The sequence below is a fragment of the Oenanthe melanoleuca genome, chromosome 14, assembly GCF_029582105.1.
Source record: "Oenanthe melanoleuca isolate GR-GAL-2019-014 chromosome 14, OMel1.0, whole genome shotgun sequence".
NCBI classification, from domain to species: Eukaryota; Metazoa; Chordata; class Aves; order Passeriformes; family Muscicapidae; genus Oenanthe; species Oenanthe melanoleuca.
This window is the reverse complement of record NC_079348.1, coordinates 16,383,520-16,411,325: the sequence shown is the minus strand read 5'-3', so window position 1 is coordinate 16,411,325 and position 27,806 is coordinate 16,383,520. Positions and strand designations below refer to the sequence as shown.

The window sequence follows — 27,806 nt, the reverse complement described above, 5'->3', positions numbered from 1 at the left end:
CCACTGGCAGCTGGAGATGATCGACTTTGATTCTGGCACCTTCTTCAAAGACACTCCACGCCCAATTTGCAGGTGAGTCCCCAGGCAGGGGGATGCTCCCAGATCTGGGCATGGCACGGCCTGGCCAGGCACCAAAGGTTCCCCCCTTTGCTGGGGGGAATGCAAGGACCTCTTCAGTGGGCTGCCAAGCTGCTTTTTGGCTCTGGGCGGCTGCTGAGGGGCTGGATGTGCCATGGCTGGCTGCAGGCTGGGCACACGTACTGCCCTCCTGCTCTGCTCCCAGGGGCAGCAGTGACTGGGAGGTTTGTTCCCAGCTCTGGGCACAGCCAGCATGGCCTGGGCTCTGCAGGGGTTGGGACAAGGGGGACAGGAGCCTTCAGCTGATGGGCGGTTTCTGGTTTCTCTCCTTGCAGCTGGGCTCTGTGGATGCTGAGGCAGCTCTGGGCTGTGCCAGGGCTCTGCTGGGCTCAGTCCTGGGCACAGGGCTCTGCCCTCACAGGGCTCTGACAGCTTTGTATCTGATGAGCCCGTTCTGAGCACACCGCCTGAGCTTTCTGCTTTTGCAGGTGTGGGAGACTCTCCTGCAGGCCAAGAGATTGCAGTTAGGGACACACACCCAATTGGCAAGAACCCAAACTCTCCATGGTCCTAGCTGAACTCCTGGATCTCCACAGGATGTTTTGTCTGTCCCACTCTTCATTCCTTCTTGGCTGGAATTGTGCAGTTGCACTTTCTTTCTCCTCTAGAAGTGCCAAAGAGTGGGCAAAACCTGGCAAGAGGGCGTGTTCCTAAGGCAGTGCAGCCTGGAGCTGATGGATGGAGAATTGCCCTTCTGCACTTCCAAACCAGGGCAAAAAGCTGTAAGTGGGAATTTCCATCTTTAGGAAATTGTTGCCATTTGATTAAATAAACCATATTAAGATAGTAGTAAACCTTAATAGTTAACATTAGTTGACATTAGTAGTAGTTATGCTAAGGCTTGATAGGCCGCATTTAACCTGTAGATGAACTCTTACAGCCAATTTCGAAATGTAAGCAGTGTAGTTAAGAAATAATTACTTATCTTAAGGAGTGTATCCATTTATCTAAAGAATGTACCTTTTGGCAGAAATTTAAATGTCAGAAAGATTATGGTACCAGGTATCGAAAATGAAGCAAGAATCTGTTACGATGAAGAAATCATGTAAAGAAACATATAAAAACCCTGTAAATTTTCCGTGAGATGGGGCTCTGTCTTTGGACGCTAGTCCACAGGCTCCCGGGCCCTCAATAAAGCACCGCATAAACGACTTCGGTTGTTTGTGTTTTCTTCGGATCGGGCAACAGTTTTCTGGCGACCGCGGCAGGACTCCGGAGGTGGCTGGGGCGGTTCGCGTTCTGATCCACTCCACGCCGGCACCGAGTGATTCTCGGGGAGTCATCGGTTCGTGCCCGACCCCTGCGCCTGGCGGACGACTGCGAAAGGTAAGCCCGAAGGTGCTTTATTTTCTGGTTCTGGTTTGGGTGCCTGCCCATAAGACGAGGCAGCAATCCTCGCCGGGTTGGGCTAAAGACGTCTGGTTGGTCTGGTAAGCCTAGGCGCCGGCTGTCAGACGCGGCGAAAGCTGCGCAGGTCCGGCACTTGCCCCTCGCGGCGTCGAGAAGTGGCAAGTTGGATTGGTCTGGTATTGGTCTGGTGTTTATTTCTGTTGTGTGAGTATGTGGTATGATTGATTCTGTTAAACTGACAATATTGATTGTGGTTATTATTGTTTTGTACGTTGCTGCATATTGGTTGTTGCGATCGGTTGTCGAGTTGTTATACAGTTGTAAGTAAAAACCGGTTCAAAATGCCACTCAAGGTATTTAAGTCTGTGGTTCGGTTCACTAAGGGTGTACCTGAAAATACTCCGTTAGGATGTTTATTGAAAAGGTGGAAAAGTGAAGGGTTTTTCCAGGAGATGAGTAAGGATAAGATGATTGATTATTGTAATCATTGGTGGCCAGAATATGAGCGAGAGGGGCCATCATGGCCGGAAAATGGTACTCTGGATTATAATACCCTGAATTCATTAATGCAGTATTTGAAGGAAAATGAAAAATGGGATGAAGTACAGTATTTGGACTTGTTTTATTTGTTGCGCCGTAAAAAGGAGTGGCAGGCTGAATGTGGAATAATGGTATTGGAGATGAAAGAATTTGAGTGCGGGGGTTGTAAAGAGAAATCTAAATGTGTTAAGTGCTTGGCCTTAACCTCTCGACCAGAAGAGGATTTGTCTTTAATGGTGTCACCCGGTGCGCCTTCCGCTTCACCCCCTCCTGCTGTCTCACCCCCTCCTGCTGTTTCACCCCTCCCCTGTGTCTCACCCCATTCCTCTTTGTATCCACCGTTACCAGAAAGCAGTGCGGAGGAGGAGGAGGAGGAGGAGGTGGCAAACATAACAGTAGTACCAGGGAATGCTAAAAAGGTTGTTATGTGTCCTTCAACCCCTTCCCCTGTTTCTTCCCAAAATCAGCGAAATACCCCACTTGCGGCACGAACCAGGCAGGGACGTAAGAATTATGGGGAATCCCAGCTTATTGCCCCCTTAAGGGAAGCTATGGGACCCCGAGGAGAGAGAGTGCTCGTGAAAGTGCCTTTCTCCCCAGGAGATTTGGTGATTTGGAAGCAGTCAGCAGGCAGTTACCGTGAGAATCCTGAAAGAGTGGCACGGGTGGTTAAAATGATTATTAAAACCCAGAATCCAGATTGGAATGACATGCAGGTTTTGTTAGATACCTTAATGGATTCCACTGAAAAGGAGATGGTGTTGCGGGCAATGAGAGAGCGTGCTCGAGAAATGATTAGACTGCATTTAGCTGGAGGAACTGTGAATGACTTGGTACCGAGTGATGATCCGGGATGGGATCCAAACCGGAGTGAAGGAAAAGAATCTATTAGGGAGTATCAGGAGTTGTTAGTAGAGGGAATCAGAACTGGAATGCCTAAAACATTAAATTGGTCAAAATTGTATTCAGTTAGACAAGATAAGAATGAATCGCCTTCGGCATTTTTAGAGCGACTTAAGGAAACTGCTAGACGCTTCACTGACTTGGAGATTGACAGTGAAGCAGGAAAACTGCAGCTTGCTCTAATCTTTTTAGGTCAGACACAGGAAGACATACGTAAGAAACTGCAGAAATTAGAGGGACATGATACTCGAGATTTGGATAAAATGTTGGAAGTGGCTTGGAAAGTTTATAATAATAGAGAAAAAGAAACTGCCAAGAAACAGCAGGCAAATATGTTAGCTATAATGCAGCAAGCCGGTGGTAGGGGAAGAGGCAGAGGTGGTTTTGGGCGCGGTCGTGGTTTTGGACGTGGAAGGGCAGGATTCCAAAATGCTGGATTTGGAGGAAGGGGAATGGCCTTTACCGGTCCCCAGCAAGGAGGGATTGCTCCCAATCAGTGTGCGTTCTGTCGCCAAATTGGGCACTGGAAGAATGAATGTCCAGTAAAAGCTGGACTGGGAGGAATGTCGGGAGGAGAACAAACAGGCAATTCTGCTGGATACCCCGCGAATCCAGAAGGGGTCGCTCAGGCTTTTGTTTTGGGAAATTATCAAAATCAGAGCTGACTAGAGCAGGATTTGAAGGTTAGAATAGACATAGATGGGGAAGAGCAAGAATTTGTAGTAGATACAGGGGCAATGCATTCAGTTTTAAATAAAAGATTGGGACCTATTAGCAATACTACCATACAGGTAGTAGGGGCCACAGGACATTTGGAAGAAAGACCCTTCTTACAACCACTAAATTTGAAATTCGGAGGGAAGGAATTAGACCATCAGTTTTTGTATATGCCTAATTGCCCCAAGCCATTGCTGGGCAGGGATCTATTATCGTTACTAAACGTCAGAATTATATTTGAGAACGGAAGGGTAAAATTAGAAGTTCCGGGAGAAGAAATTGCCAAATTATTTGTAATAAAGGAAATTGATCCCTCTCCTATCCCCATCGAGGTGGATCAAGCTGTAGTACCTTGGGTATGGGAGACGGGGAACCCTGGAAAATCAAAGGCTGCCCAGCCAGTGGTAGTAGAATTAAAAGAAGGATCTCAACCAGTTAGAATAAAACAATACCCAATTAAATTAGAAGCTAAGAAGGGTGTTGCTCCTTTGATAACCCAGTTTTTGGCACAAGGGATTTTGCAGGAATGTGAGTCAGAATTTAACACTCCTATTTTTCCAGTTAAGAAACCAAATGGTAAGTATCGGTTAGTGCAGGATCTAAGGGCAATTAATAACATAGTAAAAGACATTCACCCGGTGGTTGCCAACCCTTATACTTTGTTAACATCTGTGTCAGAAAAGTTTAAATGGTTTTCTGTTATTGATTTAAAAGATGCTTTCTTCTGCATCCCTTTGGCACTGGAGAGTAGAAAATATTTTGCCTTTGAATGGGAAAGCCCTGACACTGGAAGGAAAAGACAACTTACATGGTCCCGCTTGCCACAAGGATTTAAAAACAGCCCAACAATATTTGGAAACCAGCTGGCAAAGGAATTGGAGGAATGGAAGATTGCTGAGGTAAGAGAGTCACCTTTCTCTTACGTCATTCTCCAATATGTGGACGATATATTTCTGGCAACAGAAGAAAAGGAGGTATGTCTTAAGCTAACCATTGCCTTGCTAAACATGCTGGGTCAGGCTGGGTACCGAGTGTCAAGGGAAAAAGCACAACTGGTAAAGGAAAGTGTAATTTACCTGGGATGTGAAATTGTTCAAGGCCAAAGAAGACTGGGAGTCAATCGAATAGAAGCTATTTGTGCCATACCCCTCCCAAGAAATCATCAGGAATTGAGATCCTTTTTGGGAATGGTGGGGTGGTGCAGACTGTGGATTTTAAATTTTGGACTCCTAGCCAAACCATTATACGAGGCCCTGAAAGAATCACAATTAAACTGGAACCGACAGAGGAAGAAAGCATTTGAAGATTTAAAACAAGCCCTTAGGGAGGCTCCAGCACTGGGCCTCCCAGATTTAAATAAAGACTTCCAATTATATGTAAATGAGAGACAAAAATTGGCATTGGGGGTGCTGACCCAAAGACTTGGATCCTGGAAACGTCCAGTAGGCTATTTCTCAAAACAATTGGACACTGTTAGTGCTGGTTGGCCGTCATGCTTGCGGGCAGTTACGGCCACAGTGATCCTCATTCAGGAGGCCAGAAAATTGACTCTGGGAAGGAAGATAGAGGTGTTTGTACCTCACATGGTACTGGCAGTCCTGGAACAAAAGGGGGGTCACTGGTTGTCATCTAGTAGAATGTTGCAATACCAAGCAATCCTGAGAGAACAGGATGATGTAGAATTGAAAACAACTAATCATATCAATCCAGCAGAGTTTCTCCGCAGTAAGCAGGAAGAAGGGGAATTAGCACATGATTGCATGGAAGTTATCGAACAGGTGCATGCCAGTCGGATTGACTTGCGAGATACCCCGATGGAAAACCCAGACTGGGAGCTGTTTACTGATGGATCCAGCTTCGTAGAAAACGGAACCAGGTATGCAGGGTATGCTGTGGTGACTGTTAAGACGGTGGTAGAAGCAAAAGCCCTAACTCCTGGAACCTCTGCCCAGCGAGCTGAAATTATTGGACTTACTAGAGCTTTAATCCTGAGCTGGGGAAAGAAGGTAAATATTTGGACTGATTCTAAATATGCCTTTGGAGTTGTGCATATTCATGGTGCTTTGTGGAAAGAACGAGGACTGTTAAACTCTCAAGGGGTCGCTATCAAATACAAGAATGAAATCCTAGCCTTGCTAGATGCAGTACATCGACCCGAAAAAGTTGCTGTAATGCATGTAAGAGGACACCAGAAGGAAGATGGGAAGATATTTGAAGGAAACCGATTTGCAGACTACACAGCTCGTGAGGTGGCAAGAAAGGTATGGACTCAGATGGCTCTGATACCTACCAAGGTGAGTCCAGCAACTCCGTTTTTAACCCAAGAACCAAAGTATTCTCTAGAGGATGAGAAATTGGCATCGTTGTTACTTGCTCAAAAGAATATGACTGGATGGTATGTGACTGGGACAGGACAGGTGGTGGTGCCTGCCAGAATTATGAAAACGATTCTGGAAATGGAACATAACAAATGTCATTGGGGAGCAGAAGCATTAGTAAAATTTCTAAAAAGAGAAGTAATTTCTAACCAGATGTTAACATTGGCCAAACGGGTGAATGCCATGTGTCCAACTTGTTTGAAGAATAATCCAATAGTTAGGAAACAAATTCAGCTAGGAAAAATACAAGTGGGACCAGAACCAGGAGATTATTGGCAAGTAGATTTTTCAGAATTACCGAAAGCACAGAACTTTAAGTATCTTTTGGTGTATGTATGCACTTTTTCAGGCTGGCCTGAAGCCTTTCCTTGTCGAACAAATCAAGCAAAGGAAGTAGTCAAAACACTGTTGAAAGAAATCATTCCGAGATTTGGGGTGCCGTTGGGATTGTCATCAGATAGAGGCCCACACTTTATAGCAGGAATAGTACAAGAAGTGGCTAGGATGCTAGATATATCTTGGGACTTACACACCCCGTGGCGACCTCAATCCAGTGGCCAGGTAGAGCGGATGAATCAAACGATTAAGGGACAAGTCAAGAAAATTTGCCAAGAGGCAAAAATACAGTGGCCACAGGCTTTGCCATTAGCATTGCTCAGAATCAGAATCAAACCCAGGGAGCGATTGGGAGTTAGCCCATATGAAATCCTATATGGGAAACCATACCATGCTAATGTGTTGAAAGGGGACTTGCATGTGCAGGGTGATCAGACAATATTTGGTTATGTCATGTCATTAAACAAAACTCTTAATGCCTTAAGGGGAGCTCTGCAGTGGAACCGACCTATGCCACTGGAAAATCCAGTGCATGACATTCAACCGGGAGACCGAGTATATGTGAAGAACTGGTCCACCCACCCCTTGAAAGAAGCATGGGACGGCCCACGCCAAGTGATCCTGACAACCTACACGGCAGTAAAGGTCGAAGGAATCGACTCATGGATCCATTACACTCGGGTCAAGAAAGTCCCCGCACAATGGGAGACTCAGTTAGTCTCTCCAACACGGATGATTATTCGCGGAAAGTAGCGTTTCTGATTATATTGTTGCTGGTAATAACGAAACCAATTCTTGTTAATGGTTCTGTTGTAGTTGCAGTTACTGAACCAGTGGTTGGTGTTATGGACGGAATGGATGTGAACCTGACCTGTTATATAACCAATGACCAGAAAACTGAAGTCCGGAATGTACAGGCAACCTGGAAGAAAGGTGCTGATTATCCAGAAGCAAATATTGTCACGGTTTGGGATAAGGATGCACAGAAAGGAAATACCACATTACTACTGAAGCAAGTCAGGCAAGAGGATATGGAAAATTACATGTGCATTGTAAAATCCCGAAAAAGCTTTGATTATAAGCAAATTAAATTGAGAATAGTATCCTGGAAATTGAGAAAGGACATTCCATCCCAGGAATCCGTAGAGGTGAAACCCTCCTGGACTGTACAAGGTATGTGGGATGGACTTCCTTTGAAGGTGAATTGTTCATTTGTGTTAAAACAAAAATGTAATCAGACATTGCAAGTTAAATGGTGGAAAGAAAACACTCAGAAGTCATGGGACAGAATAGACCAAGGAATTAGCTGGTGGGAAGAATCTGGAAAAGGTATGGGATGGTTGAATATTAGTAACCCACAAATTGGCTTTACTGAAGGAAAATACTTGTGTTTAGTGATATGTGAACTTGATGCTGATTATGGAATAAGAATAGTAAAAGCTGGACAAAGAACCAGGCCCACTCATATGGTATCCCTAGTAGAAAAGAAGCGCAGAGAGCTGAGAGATATAGAAGCAGCTGTACATCAAAGTCGCGAACAAGAAAATTTAGTAGTAGGGTTAATTAGAGATTTTGGAATGGTGCAAAACGTATCCCGAATTACAGCATGCTTGCCACTTCCACAAGCGGCAGGAGAACCAATTCCATGGGGAATAATTCCCATTCCATTACTACCTAAAACGGTAGAAAACACATCTACCGTATGTCACATTGAAAGGAAGGAAAGAGAAATAGTTACCGTCAAAAAGGAAAATGTATGGCATGCAGCACTGTATGCTGCTAGAGATGTAAAAGTTAAAACAAAGCAACCTTACCAAGAAGTTACGTGTCAAAATATAAGTCAACAACATGTAATTTGGGATGATTGGAAAGCCGTATGGGGTCCGAGCTTATTGGAACATTACAGCTATATTGGAGCAGTGAACTGGTGTATACAATGGACAGGAAGTAAAAACCAGACCCTGGTGGAAGTCTATAAGACAGAAACCTCTACAAGAGAAATTAAAGAAACTAAAGAAAATTGGAATTGTACTAAGGTTATTACATGTGATACCCCAGAAAGTCAGATCAGTCTAGCTCCTCTTAGAGTACTACTCAAGTGGGGATGTGAATGTAGGAAAATCAATCATACAATTGTAGGAAGAGTAGCCGCACTAAGCAGAAGCGGAATTAAAAGAGCTGTAAGTTGTAGGGATACTACAATTAGAAGTCCAGGAAATTTGGTTTGGGTAATGGGACATGGACAATGGACCACACATATACCTATAGATGGCCCTGTGACACAAATTACTCTAGGAGTTCCCACCCTTTGTCCTCTGTGGAAGCAATCAAAATTACAATCTAGCCGGAAGAGAAGAGAAGTAGATGCATTCACTGAGTTAGAAAATGAATGGCATGAACCAGATGGTGGAGTTAAATTTGGGTGGGCTTTAGAATCACTATTTGCACCTGTAGCCACCTATAGGAATAGAGAAATGCTGTACAAACTGCTAGGGCAGACTGAGAGATTAGCAGCAGCTACTAAAAAAGGATTCAAAGATATGAATTTGCAATTGCAAGCCACATCCCGAATGACTTTGCAGAATAGAATGGCATTGGATATGCTCTTGTTAAAAGAGCATGGTGTGTGTCAGTATCTAAAAACAAAAATTGACCATTGCTGCATCCATATTCCAAACATGACCATTGAAGTGGAAAAGGATATTTCTCAATTAGAAACAGTTGAATCCAAAACAAAAGACATTGAAAAGGAAGCACAACATAATTGGATCGGAGAAATTTTTGAATCTTTAGGACTTCAGGTTTCTGGTTGGGTTTCGTCTGTAATACAGTACATTCTGTTGTTTGCAGTTCTATTACTAATTATTTGGCTAGTGTATAAGTGTGTTTTAGGAGTCATCGAAAAGGAAACAAAACGCACCAGAAGAGTGATAAAAGCCTTGACAAGAACTGACGAGATGCACCTGCCTCCTCCAAAGTATGAAGTTGTTATCGGGCAAGAAAATCCTGCATTTGAAAGACCCGAAAATAACTGAGAGTTGAGCATCCTTGCAGAAGACTGAAGAATGCTCAAAAGGGGGGAAATGTTGCCATTTGATTAAATAAACCATATTAAGATAGTAGTAAACCTTAATAGTTAACATTAGTTGACATTAGTAGTAGTTATGCTAAGGCTTGATAGGCCGCATTTAACCTGTAGATGAACTCTTACAGCCAATTTCGAAATGTAAGCAGTGTAGTTAAGAAATAATTACTTATCTTAAGGAGTGTATCCATTTATCTAAAGAATGTACCTTTTGGCAGAAATTTAAATGTCAGAAAGATTATGGTACCAGGTATCGAAAATGAAGCAAGAATCTGTTACGATGAAGAAATCATGTAAAGAAACATATAAAAACCCTGTAAATTTTCCGTGAGATGGGGCTCTGTCTTTGGACGCTAGTCCACAGGCTCCCGGGCCCTCAATAAAGCACCGCATAAACGACTTCGGTTGTTTGTGTTTTCTTCGGATCGGGCAACAAAATCACTCACAATTTCAAAGGAAATGTGCACCTCATTTAAAGGGTGAGAAAGAAGGGCATCTTCTAAAAGATTTGGGATTTGACATTTAGATTTAGAATTTAGATTCCCAGTAGTGCTTGGAGGTGGCAGGGCACAAAGCAATTTCCTCTTGCTTCAGCCACAATTTAAAATAACAATAGTGGAAATAAACCCCAAAATTGTTTTAAAAAGTCTTCTGAGGTCAGTGAGATGAACCCATGCCATCAGCACATTTACAAAGTAAATAACTTAGTTCTTGTTTTAAAAAAATCACTTACCCCTTTATCCATAGCTATGAACTATTTTTCAGTAACACCTTCATTTTGTTTTTATCTTTCACATTTTTTCTGTGGTTTTTCCTTAAACCAGAAAACATGGCATAAAAAAGAGTGTCCTTGGCTCCTGGTTCCCGTGTGGAGCAGCTCCTTCCCACTGGCTGAGCTGCTCAGGCAGAGCCCAGCAGCTCCTGGCCCTGCAGGGCTGAGGCTTTTCCCTGGTGCTGGGCACAGACTGATGGAGCAGCACTGCTGAGCACAGGGACACACAGAGGGACCAGGAGCAGCTGCCTTTGTCCATCTGCTGCTCCAAGGGCCAAACTCTGAGCAGACAGGGCTGGAGGAGACTCGCAGGCTCCCTGTTTGCTGTGCTGCCCCACTTGTGCCCGGCCCAGCTCTGTGTGGGGCAGAGGGAGAACAAGGGGCAGCTCCCTCCCAGCCCTCAGCCCAGGGACCCCTCTGGCCCCGGGGCTTGGGGCACTGTCAGCACCCACTGCTCCAGCCACCGCTTCTGCTGGCACTGACAGCAATACCCAAACTGTGGCTGATCCCAAGGGAGCAGCAGCAGTGCCTGGATCTGATCCCTGATTCTGGGCAGGGCTGGACAAATGACCCCCGCAGCAGCAGCAGCAGCAGCAGCACATGGACCTGACTTCCAGCACAGCCCCTGCAACTCTTCCCTCCCGTGTGCAGTGGTGGCACCCGGGAGCCCCCAGTGCCAGCAGGGACTCGAGATGGCAGCCCTGGGCTCCTGGAGGTTGTGCTGGGAACAGAGGTGGGGACTCCCTGTCCATGTGGAGCTTCCAGGTGGAAAAGCTGCTGTGAGCAGGCAGCTCCTAGGGCAGAGAAAGGAAGGGCTGGAGCCCTTGATCTGTCGAGCACAGGGGGAACAGAGGGCACAGCAAGAGGGACAAAACCAGTCAGGGTCAGAGACTGGGAAGAGCCAGACCTGGGAGCAGGAAGAGCTGCTTCACTGCACCCTTGGAGAAAGCTCTTGGCTGGTTCAAAGTGCTGGAAGGTGTGTAGGGGAGGGAGGAGGCCACACCAAACAATGCTGCTGGTTCCACACCCTCCCCTCTCAGTGTCCCAGAAGGAATTGGATGAACTGTGTTCTTCTCTCCGAGTCGTCTGGTCCAGCATGAACAGCTTAGCACCAGGAGCTGGAAGAGCTGAAGCCTTAGGCCACAAGAGCTGACCAAGAGGGGACTTTTGGACCAAAGTAATGCTGCTAACATGGACCTAGCTGAATGCAGCAGGTGGAATCCTGGAATTATAGAATCCTTTCTTTTGGGAAAGACCTCTGAGCTCACCCAGTCCTGGTGTTCATCCAGCACTGTCAAGCCCAGCCCTAAATCACATTCCTGAAGTACCAAAGCCTGGATAAGAGGCCCTGACTGAGGGCTGAACAACAGGCCCTGAGGCAAAGGTGATCTCTGGATGAACCTTCCAGCCAAATGCTATCTTTGTATCCACTCATTAACGAAATATGCATGGTTATTAGCACTCTGATAGATGTGTGCACTCATTAGTGAAAAACGGATTGACCTTTCTGTATTTAGAAGCTGAACAAGGCTGTGAAATCCAACATCTGGCCTTGTTTGGGGGTGTTTGGTCAAAGCCAACTCCCTTGGTTCCTCCTTGAGCCCTGGCCAGGCTTTGGGAGGAGCCCAGAGGAGGATGAAACCAGCTGTTCCTGCACTAGAAGTGCTGTCAGTTTGTTTATTCAGCACTGTCAGAGCTGGGCCCTCTCACAGCAGGGTTGGAAGCCTCAGCTGTGGCTGGAGGCACCTGCAGGAATTCCCAGTGTCCAGGAGTGGCACTGCAGCCCATGCCTGTGACAGCTTCCCCCAGCTGATGTGTGCACCTGGGTGATGGCAAAGTCTGGGGGTAACTGGGGATGGATTTTCTAAATCACTGTGGACAATCTTTGGTAGTGATGATTGGGTGCATTGCTGAGCAGCTCCTTTTGTAATTCTTTGCTAACGATTATGTGCTTTATTGAGCTTCTCCTTGTGTGATTCTTTGCAGTTTTGCATTATATAAGTGACACAATTCCTTCAGTTGGAGTATGTGTCTTTGGTGCTGATCCTGCCCACTGGTGAAACTGAGTGTTTACTGGGAAGGCAAACAACATCCCTCCAAATGTCCCCACCTTTCTGCCTTCTTCTTCCCACTTTAGACACTGACCACGATGTGCCATTGCCTGGGATATCCCTGGGGCCAGTTGGGGTCACCTGTCCTGGCTTTGTCCCCTCCCAACCTCCCCTGCAGCCCCAGCCCCTCCCCATAGTGTCTGGCCGAGGGGCAGGAAAGGCCCTGGCTCTGTGCAGGCTCAGCAAGAACAAAACCATCTCTGTGTGCTCAGCCCTGTGCTCAGCACCGAGCCCAGCAGTGTCTCAGTGCCAGCGGCTGTGGCATCAGCCCCTGCAAGGGGTTTCCATGGCAAGTGCCACCACAGGTGACCAGGTGTGCTGTCCCAGGGATGGCTGCCATGGAAACAGTGCCCAGCTGACCTTTCTGTCTGGCTGACCTGGCCTTTGGCCCTGGCCCTGGGCTTTGCTGCTGCTCCCACTGCACCTGAGCAGCCAGCGCGGCACAGGGCAGGTGGCCACGGCACAAGCCCCCAGCAAGGGATCCCCTGTGGCTCTGGGCAGTGACACCAGCCCTGAGCAAGGGGCCCAGGGCAGGTTTCCATGCCAAGCAGCCATCACAATGGCTCCAGGCCTTGGTTGCCTGGCACCAAACGAAGGAAGGTCCTCTGTGGCTGTTGCCATGGCCCCTGACTGCATCAAGGAGCGTCAGTGCAATTGTACCTGGAACAGCCCTGGCACTGCTTTGTCCTGAGGGTGCCGGGGCAGCCGAGGACACAACAGCTCTGCATGCAAGTGGCCATGGAGCCTGACTGCAGAAATGGGTCCTTAGAGTGGTTTCCAAGGAAACTTGGACTGATGAGCATTGCCTTGGCACCCAAACCCAGCAGTGGGGTCAGTGCAGTGTCCATGGCCACAGTCCCTTGCAATGGCCCAGTGCAGGTTGGGACGATGATCCGCCCTCCCAGCTGGCCCAGGGCAGCTCTGCAGGGGTCTCAGTGGTGCCTTGGGCTTGGCACACACTTGAGGGTGCCTGTCTTCAATGGGGAAACTTTGGTGCAATCAAAACTGGTTTAGACCGCTTAAAAAAAAAAAAAATAAAAAAATAATCCCTTCTTTGCCTGTGTGCAGGCAATTCTCCAAGCAAAGCAGGTCTCAGGTGAGTGAGGAGAGACAGGATGGGGCTGGGGAATGTGAAGCAAGGTTGTTGACATTGGGTCAGACCTCAAGGCACAGCTTCTCTGAGCAGGCCAGGCCTTCTGAGGAGAGACCATGGATCAATATCAATCACAGAATGCTGCAATCACCTCTGCTCTAAAGAGAAATTGAATAAAATACATCTTTTAAATGAGAATGCACATTTATTAGAAGCTCTATGAAGTATTGAGGGACTCAGAGAAGCTTCTGTGTTACACACTCCAAACAGCTGGGAATGGGGACAGGGACTGGAAAAGGGGCCAGGGACCATGAATGGGATGGGCAATGGGGACAGGGACAGGGAATAGGGACTGGGAAGGAGAACAGGGATAGGGACGTGGGAACAGGAATGAGAACAGGAACCAAAATGGGAATAATGGGATGAGGACAGGGAATATGGACATAGCAATTGGAGAGAGAACATGGGATGGAGATTAAGAAAGTGCGACAGGGAACAGAAATGGGAATATGGGAACAGGATATGGAATGGGAATATGAGAACAGGAATACAGGAACAGGATTAGGACAGTGAATATGGGGTTGGGAATATGGGAACGGCAACCAGGCAGAGAATACGGGACAGGGAATGAGAGCGGGAATGGGATCCAAGCAGGAGTGGGGTGACACGGGAATGGGCTGGGAGTAAAGGGACTGACAGCGGGGAGAGGGGGATCCTGGACAGGGGACAGCGGGAGCCAGGAGGGGTGACATGGGGACAGTGGTAGGGTAGGGGGTCCTTGATCAGAACCTCCACCAGGGTATCCCAGTCGAGCTGGAGTCACTGAGCCTGGGCTGCCCAAAGCCCTGAGCAACCCCCAAGTCCCACCCAGGGACCCTCGATTCCCTCAAACCCAGCGTCCCCCACATTCCCTGGAAGATAACCCCATGTCCCCAACTACGTCTTAGTTCAACATCTTTATTTTTACCCTGGTGTTGGGTGTTTGGGAAGGACAAAGAGAAATGCAAAGAAAATCCAGGCCACTGGGAGCCAGGAGGATGTGGAGCCCCCAGCCATGTGTCTTCCCAACACGGATCAGCAGCACCAGGGATCAGCGGGGCTCTGCCCACTGGGGGTCACTGGGGATCATCCAGGATGGATCCTGCCATGGGGGATGGAGCTGGAGCAGTGCATGAAGGTCTTCTCACATTTGGGGCACTTACAGGGCTTCCCTCAGTCGTGCCTCCATGGTGCTGGATCAAGTTAGAGCTAATTGAGAAGCTCTTCCCACACTCAGGACACTCATGGGGCCTCTCTCCAGTGTGGATGCGCTGGTGGATGATGAGGGTGGACTTGTGGTTGAAGCCCTTCCCACAGTCATTGCAGGAGAAGAGCCACTCATCCATGTGGATGTGATAGTGCTTGAGAAGCTCAGAGCTGCTCTGAAATCTCTTCCAGCATTTATCACACTCATAGGGCCTCTCCCAAGTGTGGCTCCTCTAGGGGACAGTAAGGTGTGAGCTCTGGCTGAAGCTTTCCCAAACTCCTCACAATTGTAAGGTCTCTGTTCTGTGTGAATGTGATCGTGCAGGAGAAGACTGGAGCTGGTGTGAAACCTCATCCTGCATTTATCACATTCGTAGGGCCTCTCCCCCTGTGTGGAACCTCTGGTGGACATTCAGGGTTGAGCTCTGGTTGAATCTCTTACCACACTCCCTGCGCTCATAAGGCCGTTCAGGGAGGATCTCTTGCTGTATCTCTTCCCACATTCCAAGCACTTGTGGAGTTTCTCCCCATGACGATGCTGCTCATGGACCCTGAGCTCTGAGCACCCCCCTCTCAGGCTGGGTCTTTCCTGCTGGGATCCCCGGGCTGTGCGTTTGCAGCCCCTCCTGGTGCGGGATCTGCGGGGCTTTTCCTCCCCCTTGGATTCCTGCGCTGTGGAGCCACTGCAAACGGCCTCTTGCCCGAGGTTCTACTGCAGGGATTTGTCCTCCCTTGTGTCCGTGCTCAGCTCCTTGTCTGGGGGAGGAAGGACAAGGAGAGGATGGGATTTGCCTCCATGCCAAAGGGAAGGGCAAGGAGACCTCCCCAGCGCGCCCCCAGCAGGAGGGCGTCGGCAGCGGGGCTGTGCTGCAGCCGGGGCCGTGCTGTGCTGGAAGATGGAGCAGGACACAGGGGGAAAGGGGCACTGACTTCTTCCTCACCTGCCTGGGGCTCCCGGGCCATCTTCCTCTTCTTCACGGCGTCCTCCTCCTCCCCTTTGGTGCCGAGGTTTGGGAAATCCTGGTTTGGCGGGGAAAACAAGGGCTGAGCGCGTTGGCTTTGATGGTCCCTCTGCCCAAGGGGCAGAGAGAAGGGCAGCTGGAGAAGTCAGCGCCCCTTTCAGCTTCGGGGGTCCGGAGCCCGCTCATCACCAACCTCCCGCACCCCTCCAGGCTGCCGGGGGTTCCCCGGGTCCAGGATCACCCCTCTGTGGCTCTCCCTGCTCCGGGGTTCTGGTGTTCCCCTCCCCGGCTATGCCGGGGATCCCCAGAGCCGATATCGCCCCCTCCCCGCCGGTACCGGGCGATAGCCACGTGGGAGTCGCCAAGATCCCTGCAGGGGCATTTCCGGCTCGGCTTTGGGCTCCTGCAAGATCCAAACAACCCCTGCCCCGCCGAAAAAAATACTGTTCCCCGTGAAAGATTTAGGGCGAGCTCCCCCTCCCACCTCACCTGTGTGTTTTTGTGGGGGCGATGCTGCCATAGCTGGGGAAACTGGCCTGAGCGGGTGGGTGGAGGAAGCGTGTGGTTCCAAAAACGCTCCTCCTCTTTCTTTTCCTTCTCCTGCTCCTCCTTCTGCTCCTCCTTTGTCACTCCTCTTCCTCCTGCTCCTTCTCTTCCTCCCTCTCCTCCTCCGCTCCCAGCCCGGCCCAGGCAGGTGCCAACACCCAAAACGAGCTGCACTCTGACCTGGGGGATTGCAGAGGCGGTGCAGTCCGCGCGGCTCTGAGAATGATACTGGGAGTCCTGGGAATGACAGGTAGAGACAGTGGGAGCCACATTGACAGCCCCAGGAACAAACTGGGAGCACTTTCCCTGCCAGTGCTGCTCTTAGTGGGAGCACTGGGAGGCAACTGGGAGCAAAAAGCGCCTCGGGGCGTTGGCGATGGGTGGGGCCAGACCCGAAGGCGCGGTTATGCAAATCCAGAAGCGATCGCGCGCTTGGATTGGTGGGTGGGAGTAGCGCGGGCTTTCTGTGGTCACGTGAGCGCCATGAGGGGGAATGGAGCGATAGCGGCGACGTCCGGTGAGAGGGGACAGGGACCGGGAATGGGGACCTGGAATGGGGACAGGGAATGGGAATGGGGACAGGGATCCGGAATGGGAGCAGGGAGCGAAACTGTGGGAACTGGAATAGGGACAGAGATCGATATTATGGGACCGAGACCTTTACTGGGAGCAGGAATTCATGAGAGGAACGGAGAACCGGCACCGGGAATCAGCACTAGAAACTGGAATGGGGACAGAGACCGGGAATGGGAGCGATAATGGGGACAGAGACTGTGACTATGGGACAGAGAATTGGGAAAGGGACCGGGATTTTGGGATTGGCACCAATACCGAGAATGGGACCGGGAATACTGGACAGGTAACGGGAATGGGGAAAGGGACCGGGATTGTGAGTGGGGAGGGAATGAGGACTGAGTGCAGGAATTCCAGACCTGGAGTGGGAGCAGGGACCGGGACTACGGGGCCCAGAGTCAGAATACATGACAGGGACGAGGAGAACTGGGAATGGGGACGGGGACGGGGAATGGGAACGGGAATGTGGACAGGGACAAGGAATGGGACCAGGGATGGGAATATGGGAGCAGGACAGGGAATGTGGAAGCAGCAAGTGGAGAGAGAATCTGGGATGGGGATCAGTGTTCAGCAGTGCTGCAGTGAATCACATCGGGGCTGGGAGCTCTGCAGCTGGGCCTCCCCTGGGCTGCTGCGGCCCAGGGCCCAAAGGCTGGAGCTGCAGCCTTGCTCCTGTGGCAAGAACAGGTGCCTGGTGCAGGCCCATGGCCCCTGCATGGCCCCAGCATGAGGGAGGGCTCTGAGGCACAGGGCTGCTGGCAGGATGGGCTGCTGTGGCCAGCTGGGGGCTGTGAGCAATGCCCAAAGCCTTGTGCTCTCTTCAGCTGGCCAAGGGCAGCAGCAGGGCTGAAGGGTTCGTGTGGCACAGGCAGCCCGAGCTGTGGAGTCCTCAGGCCCCCGGGGCAGAGGCGGCCCCCAGGAATAGCACCGGTAATGGGACCAGCTGTGGGGATTGGTTATGGCTTTAGATCTTCAAAGAGCAGAGCAGTTGCTGGTTGCTGTAAAGTTGTTTTTTGTGAAGGCACATCATGCTCCAAAGGCAAAGAGCCCAAGGCTCTAAAGTCCCTGTTAAATCTTTCTGCCATAAAGTCCCGATGGAAGCGGGAGTAGCTCTCTGGTGCAAGAGGTCGAAGCTGTTGCCTGGTGCAGAGTCTCCAGAGGCAGATGCTCCCTGGCCTTTCTTCCTCTGTTCTTTTCTTCTTCATCTTCCTCTTCTTCTTCCTTCACATGGTGGTAGTGGTGATGATGATGGTGGTGGAGGAAGAGATAGCGATGAGAGAGGAGCGAGAGAGAGGTCTCGCTCCAATACACGGATTTTTATTTACAAATTTTCCAATGAGCTAAAATCACTACCCTGAAGCATTTCTCCTAAACTTATTAGAATTCTGGCTCTGTAAAACAAAAGATTGCGTCTAACTTGTGCATATGGCCTATCTCTTCTATCTGAAGAGAATAAGAAATCTTACTATATTTTTATTCTGTGTAGATTTGTGCTTTTGAGCTCTCATTGCAGCTTGTTTTTCATACTGACTTGTAAGGCTTTTACTTTTAAGGCACTTAAAACAGATTTTTACTTACTTCAAACTAAGTTTTAAACTTCATATCTATGCCACTTAATAATTCTTCTTCTTAAAGTCAAGGTTAGACCTCTATTTGATGTTGGTGTGGCTTAATGTATTTAAATTTCTTGAAAGGTTTGAAATTTATTTCTTGCATTCTCTTCTCTCTTGGAGGGATTCAGAGAGGCTTCTGTGTTCACCACTCCAAAAACCAGGAATGGGGACAGGGACTGGGAAGGGAGACAGGGACAAATACACGGGAACGGGAGTGAAAAAAGGAACAGGGAAAGGGAATATGGAAACAGGACAGGGAATATGGAAATAGCAATTGGAGAGAGAATATGGGATGGAGATTAAGAAGATAGGATTGAGATCAGAAATGGGAATACGGGAACAGGATTTGGAATGGGAATATGGAAACAGGACTGGAAATATAGAAATGGAAATATGGGAATTGGAGTGGGACTGGGAATACAAGACGAGGAACAGGACAGGGAGTATGGGACTGGGAATATGGGAACAGCAATATATATGGGCAGAGGATACGGGACAGGGAATGAGATCAGGAATGGGATCTGGATTAGGATGTGAACAGGACAGAAGCAGGAGAGGGGTGAAAAGGGAAAGGGCTGGGGGCAAGGGGGGTGACCATGGGGACAGGGGGATCCTGGAGAGGGGACAGCAGGGAATGGGATTGGGCAAAACTGGGACAGTGTCAGGGCAGGGGGTCCTTGATCAGCTGCCCCAGAACCTCTGCCAGGGTCTCCCAGTGCAGCTGGAGCCGCTGAGCCTGGGCTGCCCAAAGCCCTGAGCAATCCTCAAGTCCCTCCCAGGAGCCCTCAATTCCCTCAAACCCAGTGTCCCTGACATCCCCTGAAAGATCCCCCCACTTTTCCAAGCACGCCTTAGTTCAACATCTTTATTTCTGCCCCAGTTTTGAGTGTTTAAGAAGGAGAAATGCAAAGAAAATCCAGGCCACGGGGAGCCAGGAGGATGTGGAGGCCCCAGCCAGGTGTCTTCCCAAAACGGATCAGCGGCACCAGGGTTCAGCGGGACTCTGCCCACCAGGGGTCACTGAGGATCATCCAGGATGGATCCTGCCATGGGGGATGGAGCTGGAGCAGTGCAGTGTCTTGGTTTGAAAGACAGGTGTCTGCTGAGGAAGGGAGCAGCATCTCTTGAAAATTAAGATATAAACTCCCTCCCTCAGTGGTGCCTCTGTTGGTATCTGGGCAATGAGAGCTCTGTGTAGAGAGATAGGGATATTGCGAACAGAAGATTCTCGGGATGTACGGGCAGCCAGGGGCCCCCTTCCCCTCCACCTTGTGGTCTGACCTCAGCTCTGTACCTGGCCGCCCCTTGCCAGATGTGAACTAGAGGAAATGACCCAAGCACACCTGTCCTTAAAACCCTCTGTAACCCCTCAATAAACGCCATTTGCTGTCCACCACATTGGTGTCCCGGAGCTGATGGACCGAGTGACCCAGAGTTAGGGCCACCATGCTGGACTTGAACCAGGTCGCCAGGCAACATCTGGTGCCGAAACCTCGGGATAACATCGGGAACCAATTGCCCGGATTTCGGGGTTCGCCTGACCAAGACCCAGCAACTGCACCGCTGGCGAGTGCAGTGAGGGGAGACGTCCCCGGACCCGCAAGGAATATGGAACAAGTCGCGAAGGTCATAAGTGAGATCCACGCGCAGTGGGGTTTGGATTGTAAGCTTAAGGATTTCTGTCTTGCAGTGCCGAGACTTATTAAGCTTGGGGCTATAGACGGCCCGGTAGACATTCTCCATCCGGAGATATGGGATAAATGCACAAAAGCTTTGGCAGAAGACACCATGACCTCAGGGTCAGGAAAAGCGCCTAAAGCGTGGGGAAAGGTAATGCGGGCGCTGCAAACCACCCGGCAGGAACAGCAAGCCTGGCAAGCTGCCCGAGCATGTCTGTTTGCCACGCCACAATTGGGGATTGGGGCGGCGACACAAACCGCGGAGGGGTTTGAATCGGGCGAGCGAGTGGACGCGGGAACCCCAGACCCCCCACTTGCAGTCCCCGGATTGGGACCCACCTTCACCGGGAGAGGGGGGACAGAGTGCGCGGGAGTTGTGGCAAGGATTAGCGGACGAGGCGTGAAATGCTGCCATTATATCGGAGATGCAGGCGGCGGAAAAGAGCGAGCCGCCTCCATACGGTTTTGAAAATGGCGCTGAGCTGCGTGGTCGAGCATTGCACAATGATGCGGGAGGCGGGGAAGCCACGGGCATTCTGAACGGCGCAAGCACGGAGGAGCGGGGCAGAGGGGCGGCCCCCGGGAACGAGCGTCAGACCAATCACAGAGCTCTTTGTAAATTAGATCCTTATAAGGCAAGGACCTCCCCCAGCAGGAGGTGGGGGAAGCACTGGGGGAGGGAACAGCCCGGCCCCCAGGGAACGGGACAGGGGCGGAGCCCAAGAAAAAGGCTCAGCAGCCCAGAAACGTCCAGTCAGTCGGCTTCCGGCAGCGACTGTGACTCCAGCTCGGATAGCTGGACAGAGGGGTGGTCAGACACTGAATCGGATACCGACTGGGAAGTTTACAAAAAGGGTGCCGCGGCTTACAGGGCAACTAACCACAACCCTCCGGCATGGGTTAGGGGGACATCAGACACAAATCAAACCCCCCATACAGACTGGTGTAAGATAAAAATAGCATGCGCAGAGTGGGCTCCGTCTGCCAAGTTGGTATTCCCGGTCAGAGTGGGCGGTGCTGGTGGAAACCAGAGAATGTATTCCCTGGTAAACCCGAAGGATGTGCAGGCTATCGTGAAAGCGGTTGCTGACAAAGGAATCAATTCTGCCATGGTTTCTACACTTATTGATAGCATTTTTGGAGACGATGATATGCTCCCTTTTGATATTAAACAGACTTGCAGATTAATCTTTGACGGGGCGGGGATGATCGTTTTTAAACAAGAATGGGAGGATAATTGTGCCAAGCAGCTAGCCTTAGTAACTGGGGAAGACCATCCTTTGCATGGCTCCAGCATACAGAGGCTGATGGGCAGAGATCCAGCTATGATCACCCCACAAGCACAGGCAGAGGGCCTGCGAGCCCATGAGGTTATGACTACCACCCGTGCTGCCCGAGAAGCCATCCATACTACCTCTAAAGCAATAGCCAGACCATCACCATGGTCCACTATCAAGCAGAGCGAGAGTGAAAGCTTCACTCAGTTTGTGGACCGTCTCCAGGCAGCATTAGACTGCTCAGCATTGCCCTCAGAAGCAAAAGGACCTGTGCTAGCAGACTGCCTGCGCCAGCAGTGCAATTCAGCCACCAGAGACATTTTAAGATCACTGCCACCTGGGTCTAATATCGCAACCATGATCAGACATGTAGCAAAGGAAGAACACCTCGCTCCCATTCAAGCAGCTGTTCGCACTGCAATAACCAGCGTGATGGCATGCTTCAAGTGTGGCCAGGCAGGTCACGTGGCAGTAAACTGTCCCCAGTCAGGACACCCACCAACAGCTGCTTCACCACGCCAGGGGAAAATCAGAGGACCATGCTGGGCTTGTGGAAAGAAGGGGCATCTTGCTAAAGAATGCAGATCCAAGCCCCAGGGAAACGGGAAGGGGAGGGGGCAGCCGGGCCGCACCCAGCCCTCTCCCTCCTGGAACGCCAAGCGGCCCAGTTACAGCAACCCTCAATGGGGAATGGGGCTTCCACGCCCATTACCCCCTCAAGAAATGGCCAACTTTGTCGCCCAGCAAACAGCTCAGTCAAACCCACCTGCACCTCAGGAATATCAAGGACTGCACCCTGAGGACGAGGCCCCTGGGTGGCCTTGGCCATGAAAGCATATGAGCGAGACCTGTGGGTGGTCTTTGCAGTGAAGGTGGGTAGGCACCCGCTGATCGTGTGGGCAGAGTGTCGTCTCCACAACAGCTCTGACGGCACGGCCATCTGCCTCCCCTTTTGGGTAGACACAGGATCAGACGTCACCGTCATCCCAGATATACACTGGCCTCTACCATGGAAGCTAGAAGAAGCCCCCATGGTGAGCGGAGTTGGAGGGCAGTCCCGAGCCCGCAAAAGCACCCAGCCAATAGCAATAACACTCTGCACCGAGAGAGGACCAGGAAGGACTATCACCCTCATGGTATACGTCATGTCGGATTGCCCACCCTTGTTGGGGAGAGATGCCTTAGCCCTGCTGGACTTCAGGATGACAAATTTATTCTAAGGGCCACTGTCGTGTACCCGTCACTGCCCATCAAACTAACTTGGAAATCAATCAATCCGGTGTATATTGAACAGTGGCCCTTATCCAAGCCTCGAATGACTGGTCTCCTTGAGCTAGTTGGCCGTGAACTGCACAAGAATCATATAGAACCCTCCACGAGCCCATGGAACACCCCGATCTTTGTAATACCTAAACGGTCCGGTGAAGGCTTTCGTCTCCTGCATGACCTGCGAGAGGTAAACAAGAAAATCCAGACGATGGGCCCGGTACAAACACTGCTGCCCATGAACTCGATGATACCAAGAGGGCAGCCCTGTGCAGTGCTCGACATCAAAGACTGCTTCTTTTCTATTCCCCTGCACAAGGACGACAAGGAGCGGTTCGCCTTTTCCATTGTCTTTCCAAACAGCCAACGACCTAACCTACGCTTCCACTGGAAAATGCTACCTCAAGGGATGATCAACTCCCCTACCATCTGCCAGATCACAGTCGACCGAGTGCTAGCACCAGTCCGGCAGAGCCATCCAACTGTAACTATCCTGCAGTATATGGACGATATCCTGATCGCTGCACCATCACCAAGCCAAGTAGACCAGCTGATATCGACCATCTCCGAAACCTTAAAGACGAGCGGTTTCGAAATAGCCAGTGCAAAAATAAAAAAGGGACCGTGTGTAACTTTCCTCGGAGTGGGAATCACAAGCTCCTACGTAACCCCTCCCCAAATAAAAATCCGCCGAGATATCAAGACGCTCCACAATGTGCAGCAGCTAGTAGGGTCATTGCAGTGGCTCCGCAACATTGTCCTAATTCCTCCGGAGGTCATGGACCCTCTACACGACCTCTTGAAAGGGAAAAACTCATGGGAGCAGAAGACCCTAACACCAGAAGCAATAAGATCGCTCGACTTTATCGAGCATCAGATGTCTGTGAGCACCCTCGCCAGATGGGACGCTAGTGCACCGGTCGATCTGTACGTCCACTTCACAAAACAGGGGGGAGTGGGGGCCCTAGCCCAAGGACCCCCCGACAAAGCCCAGCCAATACAATGGGTGGTCTTGGGGAAACCATCACGAGCCTTCTCCCCGGGAGTTGAGTGCCTCGGCAGCCTCATCATGAAAGGCAGGAAACTCGCCCTAAGGTATCTGAGCATGGAACCGGCAAAGATTTACTTGCCCTTCCGCAAGCAACTCTCCGCACAGTCAACAACAATATCCGAATACCTGGCCATGGCCCTTGCAGGCTTCGGAGGAGAGATTCGCTATGCTGCAAAACCCCCTTGGACTCGGCTGCTCACCATCGTTGACATCGACCTCCCTCCAAAGATAATCGCAGGCAGGACCAACCATCTTCACTGACGCATCATCGCTGACCTCCACTGCAGCAGCAGTATGGCAGTCAGGAGAGCAATGGCAGTGTGTCAAGGCAACTGACCCCTCGCTTTCAGTCCAGCAATTAGAAGCAGCAGCCGTAGTGCTAGCATGTGGACTGTTCCCAGAAGAACACCTCAGCATTGTGACTGACTCCATATTTGTGGCCAAGCTCTGCCTAGCAATGTCTGGACCAGGTGTGTCAGTGTCCACGGTGGCAGTGATGCTAGAAGAAGCACTCTATTCACGGAAAGGCACCGTATCAGTTAACCACGTCAACAGCCACGACCCGGTCAAAGGGTTCTACCAGATTGGCAATGACAAGGCTGACGCAGCCGCAAAAGGCATATGGACTCTGCAAGAAGCTCGTCAGTTGCATGAATCCCTTCACATTGGAGCTAAAGCACTTGCAAAGAAGTGCGGGATTTCTACTGCAGACGCAAAGCACGTCGTTGCCACGTGCCCTCACTGTCAGAAATCACCACTGTGGTCAAGTGGCGTCAACCCCAGAGGCCTCAAAGCCTCGGAAGTATGGCAAACAGACTTTACCCAATGCCAGCTATTAAAACCCCGAGTGTGGCTCGCAGTTACCGTGGATACATACAGTGATATAATCGTGGCCACACAGCATTCCAAGACAGATTCCAAAGCCACCATCCAACATTGGCTGACAGCCATGGCATGGCTTGGAGTCCCAAAACAGATCAAAACAGACAATGGCACAAATTTCACCTCGAAGACAGTCCAAGCATTCGTCTCGAAATGGAACATCACCTTAGTACACGGCATCCTGTACAACAGCACCGGACAAGCCATCGTTGAAAGAGCAAATCAGACTCTAAAAACTAAACTGGAAGTCCTGGCAAAGACAGAGGGCTTCACCAATGCCATTCCCTCAAGTGACCAGGCGCGCATGCTGGCAACCGCGCTGCTAGCGTTAAACCAGTTCCCTAGGGAGGATGAAACAAACAGTCCTGCCCAGAGACACTGGGCCACTGAAGCACTAGAGAAAGGCCCACAGGTTGTAATCAGAAATGAACTAGGGGAGTGGGAACAAGGTTGGAGACTAGTGCTAATGGGGCAGGGGTAACCCCTGTAACCCCTCAATAAACGCCATTTGCTGTCCACCACATTGGTGTCCCGGAGCTGATGGACCGAGTGACCCAGAGTTAGGGCCACGGCAGGAGACTCCTGGACTCTTTGTATCAGGGTGGACGCGAGGGACAAGACTCAGACGCTCTGTAAATGCTAAAAGCTACAGTTGCGGTTTATTATAAGGGAGTCTGCTAGGAGCTGCTCGGCACAGCCACGTGCAGATTAAAGAGATAAAAAGGGGGAGAGAAAGAGAGAAGAAGGAGGGTATAGAGAGAGAGTAAAGAAGGTAAAGAGGGGAAGAGAAGAGGAAAAGAAAAGAGAAAAGAGAGGAAGAAGAGGAGAAGAGTAATGGGATAAAAGGGTATTGGGGTAAAGGGAGAGGGAGAGGAGAGGAGGAGTGGGAGAAGAAGAGCAAGGAGTAAAGATAGGAAGAGAAAGAGAGAAGAGAAGAGAAGAGAAGAGAAGAGAAGAGAAGAGAAGAGAAGAGAAGAGAAGAGAAGAGAAGAGAAGAGAAGAGAAGAGAAGAGAAGAGAAGAGAAGAGAAGAGAAGAGGAGTGACTTCCCGTTTGTAACACAATAAATCCACTTCCATCATGAATATTCTAATCCCTAAGAACCAATCTAATACAAAATACTAATTCTATAGCATTTACATCCAGCCTATAGGAAATGTTACATTAGCATAGCATGTGACATTCTAAACTCTAAGATCTAATCTTTGGGTGCGGGTCAGTCTTTTGTGTCTTTTGGCCTTGCCCTCTGGCCAAAAGCATTGTTTAATTAAGAGTGGATTAGCTTCGGTGAGCCATCCTATTGTGTTTATGGTAATTCAGTAACTAGGGCTTTCCTGTTTTACCTTCCCCAACAATCATTCATATTTGAGCATTCATATTTGCAAGATTCCTCAGTTTCATCTTCTCCAACATCTCCCCTGTTTTGTTCAACAATTAATGCATTGGATATTGCTTTGATTAGTATTTGCAGGGTACAAATATTAAAACTAAAATTAATACTACTAGAATACACAAACTTATTTTAGAGTTAAACAGAGTTTCTTTAGCCAAGAGGCAAAGCCTTAACTTTGAACAAACTGTTTAGCTAGGTAGTAACTTTTTATAATTTGGTCAGCTAAATTTTTTAAATTCTGCAAAATGTTTTTATAAATTTATGCAGCAAATTTGTGAAAATTTTTATATGTGTTAAATAGACAGATGATATCATAGCTTGCGGATTTGGCTAAAGCAACTCAGGCATTTATCTTAGGTTGATTTACAGATAAGGTTTCAATAAAAACTAAAACAAAGGAAGAAAATTAGCATGCATTTGCGAAAATGATAAAATTCAAATTTTTTCTTGAGGTGTTTTTGAGTTTTTAACCAAAACTGGGGGGTGCAATGCCATCAATTCCCCCTCTGTTTTGCATAATATGTGTGCCAGGTTGCGATAACAGGGCTGAACTGGATAAGTCCGGCGGTGGATCTGGCTTTGGTGCGGTAGGCATATAGAGTACTGGACAGCGGGCTGCGGAGGGGTACTGCTGAAGGGACGCTTTGGGACATAGGAGAGACGGGGACAGCGCAGATGCAGGAGGCGCTGGCAAGTTGTGGGCATGGGTGGTGTTCGTGTCCAGTGTTATGTGGACAGGCATGGCGTCTGTGATTGTGGCGGGCTGCTTGCTGACGGCTCTGGTGGGGTGCTGTGGATTAGGAGGGGCTGGGAAGGACTGAGTTGCACTGGTGGGCACGGGCTGCGGAGTTGCATTCAATGGGACTAAAACGGGAGGCAGGATTGGGGCTGCAACGGGTGGCAGCAGTTGAACTGGGGCAGGATGCTGCATCAGGGCTTCCACCGGCGGACTTGGCTGCATGGTGGCGGCCGGCAGTGCCATGCAGGTCGCAGGCGGCGGAGCCGTGTGCGACGGGACCAGGGCAGGAGGCGGAGGCGGGGCGCAGGCGGGGAGGTGCATAGGGAACGTAGTTTGCACTGCTGACACAGAAGAGCAGCTGAACGGCGGCGCGGCTGCGGCCATATGTCGGACGGAGGGTTGGGTGGGCGGCGGCTTGTCGGTGAACGCTGCCGACTGGGGGTGGGGCGCTGCCGAGCACCGGGAGTTCAGGGGGTGAGCTGCGATGGTCGCCGGGCAGAAGTGAGGCAGGAACGCAGTGGCTTGAGGCGGCACAGGAGGTGGGGGAGCTCCAGGCTGAGCGTCTCCCACCGCCTGCCCGGGGACTGGGCTGGCTGGAGCCTGCAGCGCTGGCGTGGGACCGACAGGCACATCTCGGCACTCCGGGACCGCGGTCAGCGCTGACATTGTGCTCCGCGCATCCGTGGAGCTGCGCGCAGGCAGCGGTGCATCGGCGCTGGCCAGCTCCGACGGCGGGCTCACTCCGCACCAGGCGGCTTCCGGGTTGGGAACGGGGAGCATCTGTGCTGCTGCCGGCAGCGCCGGTGTGGAGCCGAGCGGCGCAGCCCGGTCCGTCAGGACGCTGGACTGCACCGATGCCGTAACTGCAGGGACTATGGATTTTGCAGACTGCTGTGTCTGCAACGGGGTGGGAACAAAGGGAGCCGCGGCCACGTGCGTCATGGCGGCGGCGCCGGGTATTGGGGGAGGGGCTGAGGGACTCGCGGGAGCGAGGGAGGGGGGCGGGGTTGGCGTGACGCCAACAGCGAGGGGCGGGGAGGAGGCGATGACGTTGGTGGGTGGGCGTGCAGGGGCGGAGCCAACGGGCGGGGCCAAAGCCGTGACAGGAGCGGGGGCGGGGAGAGCAGGGGTAAGGGACGGGGACGGGCCAGGACCGGG

The 27,806-nt window shown here is 50.5% G+C and overlaps 1 protein-coding gene across 1 annotated transcript; it reads left to right on the top strand.

Annotated features, from left to right (window-relative positions):
- Window positions 1-13: 13 nt before the first annotated feature.
- Window positions 14-19,941, top strand: LOC130259431 (uncharacterized). The gene is made up of 5 exons (XM_056503690.1): window positions 14-72; window positions 747-860; window positions 6,848-8,590; window positions 17,574-17,679; window positions 19,835-19,941. Exons 3-5 carry the CDS (start codon window positions 6,959-6,961, stop codon window positions 19,939-19,941), a joined length of 1,845 nt encoding a protein of 614 aa, XP_056359665.1. The 5' UTR covers window positions 14-72; window positions 747-860; window positions 6,848-6,958.
- The last annotated feature ends 7,865 nt before the right edge of the window (window positions 19,942-27,806 follow it).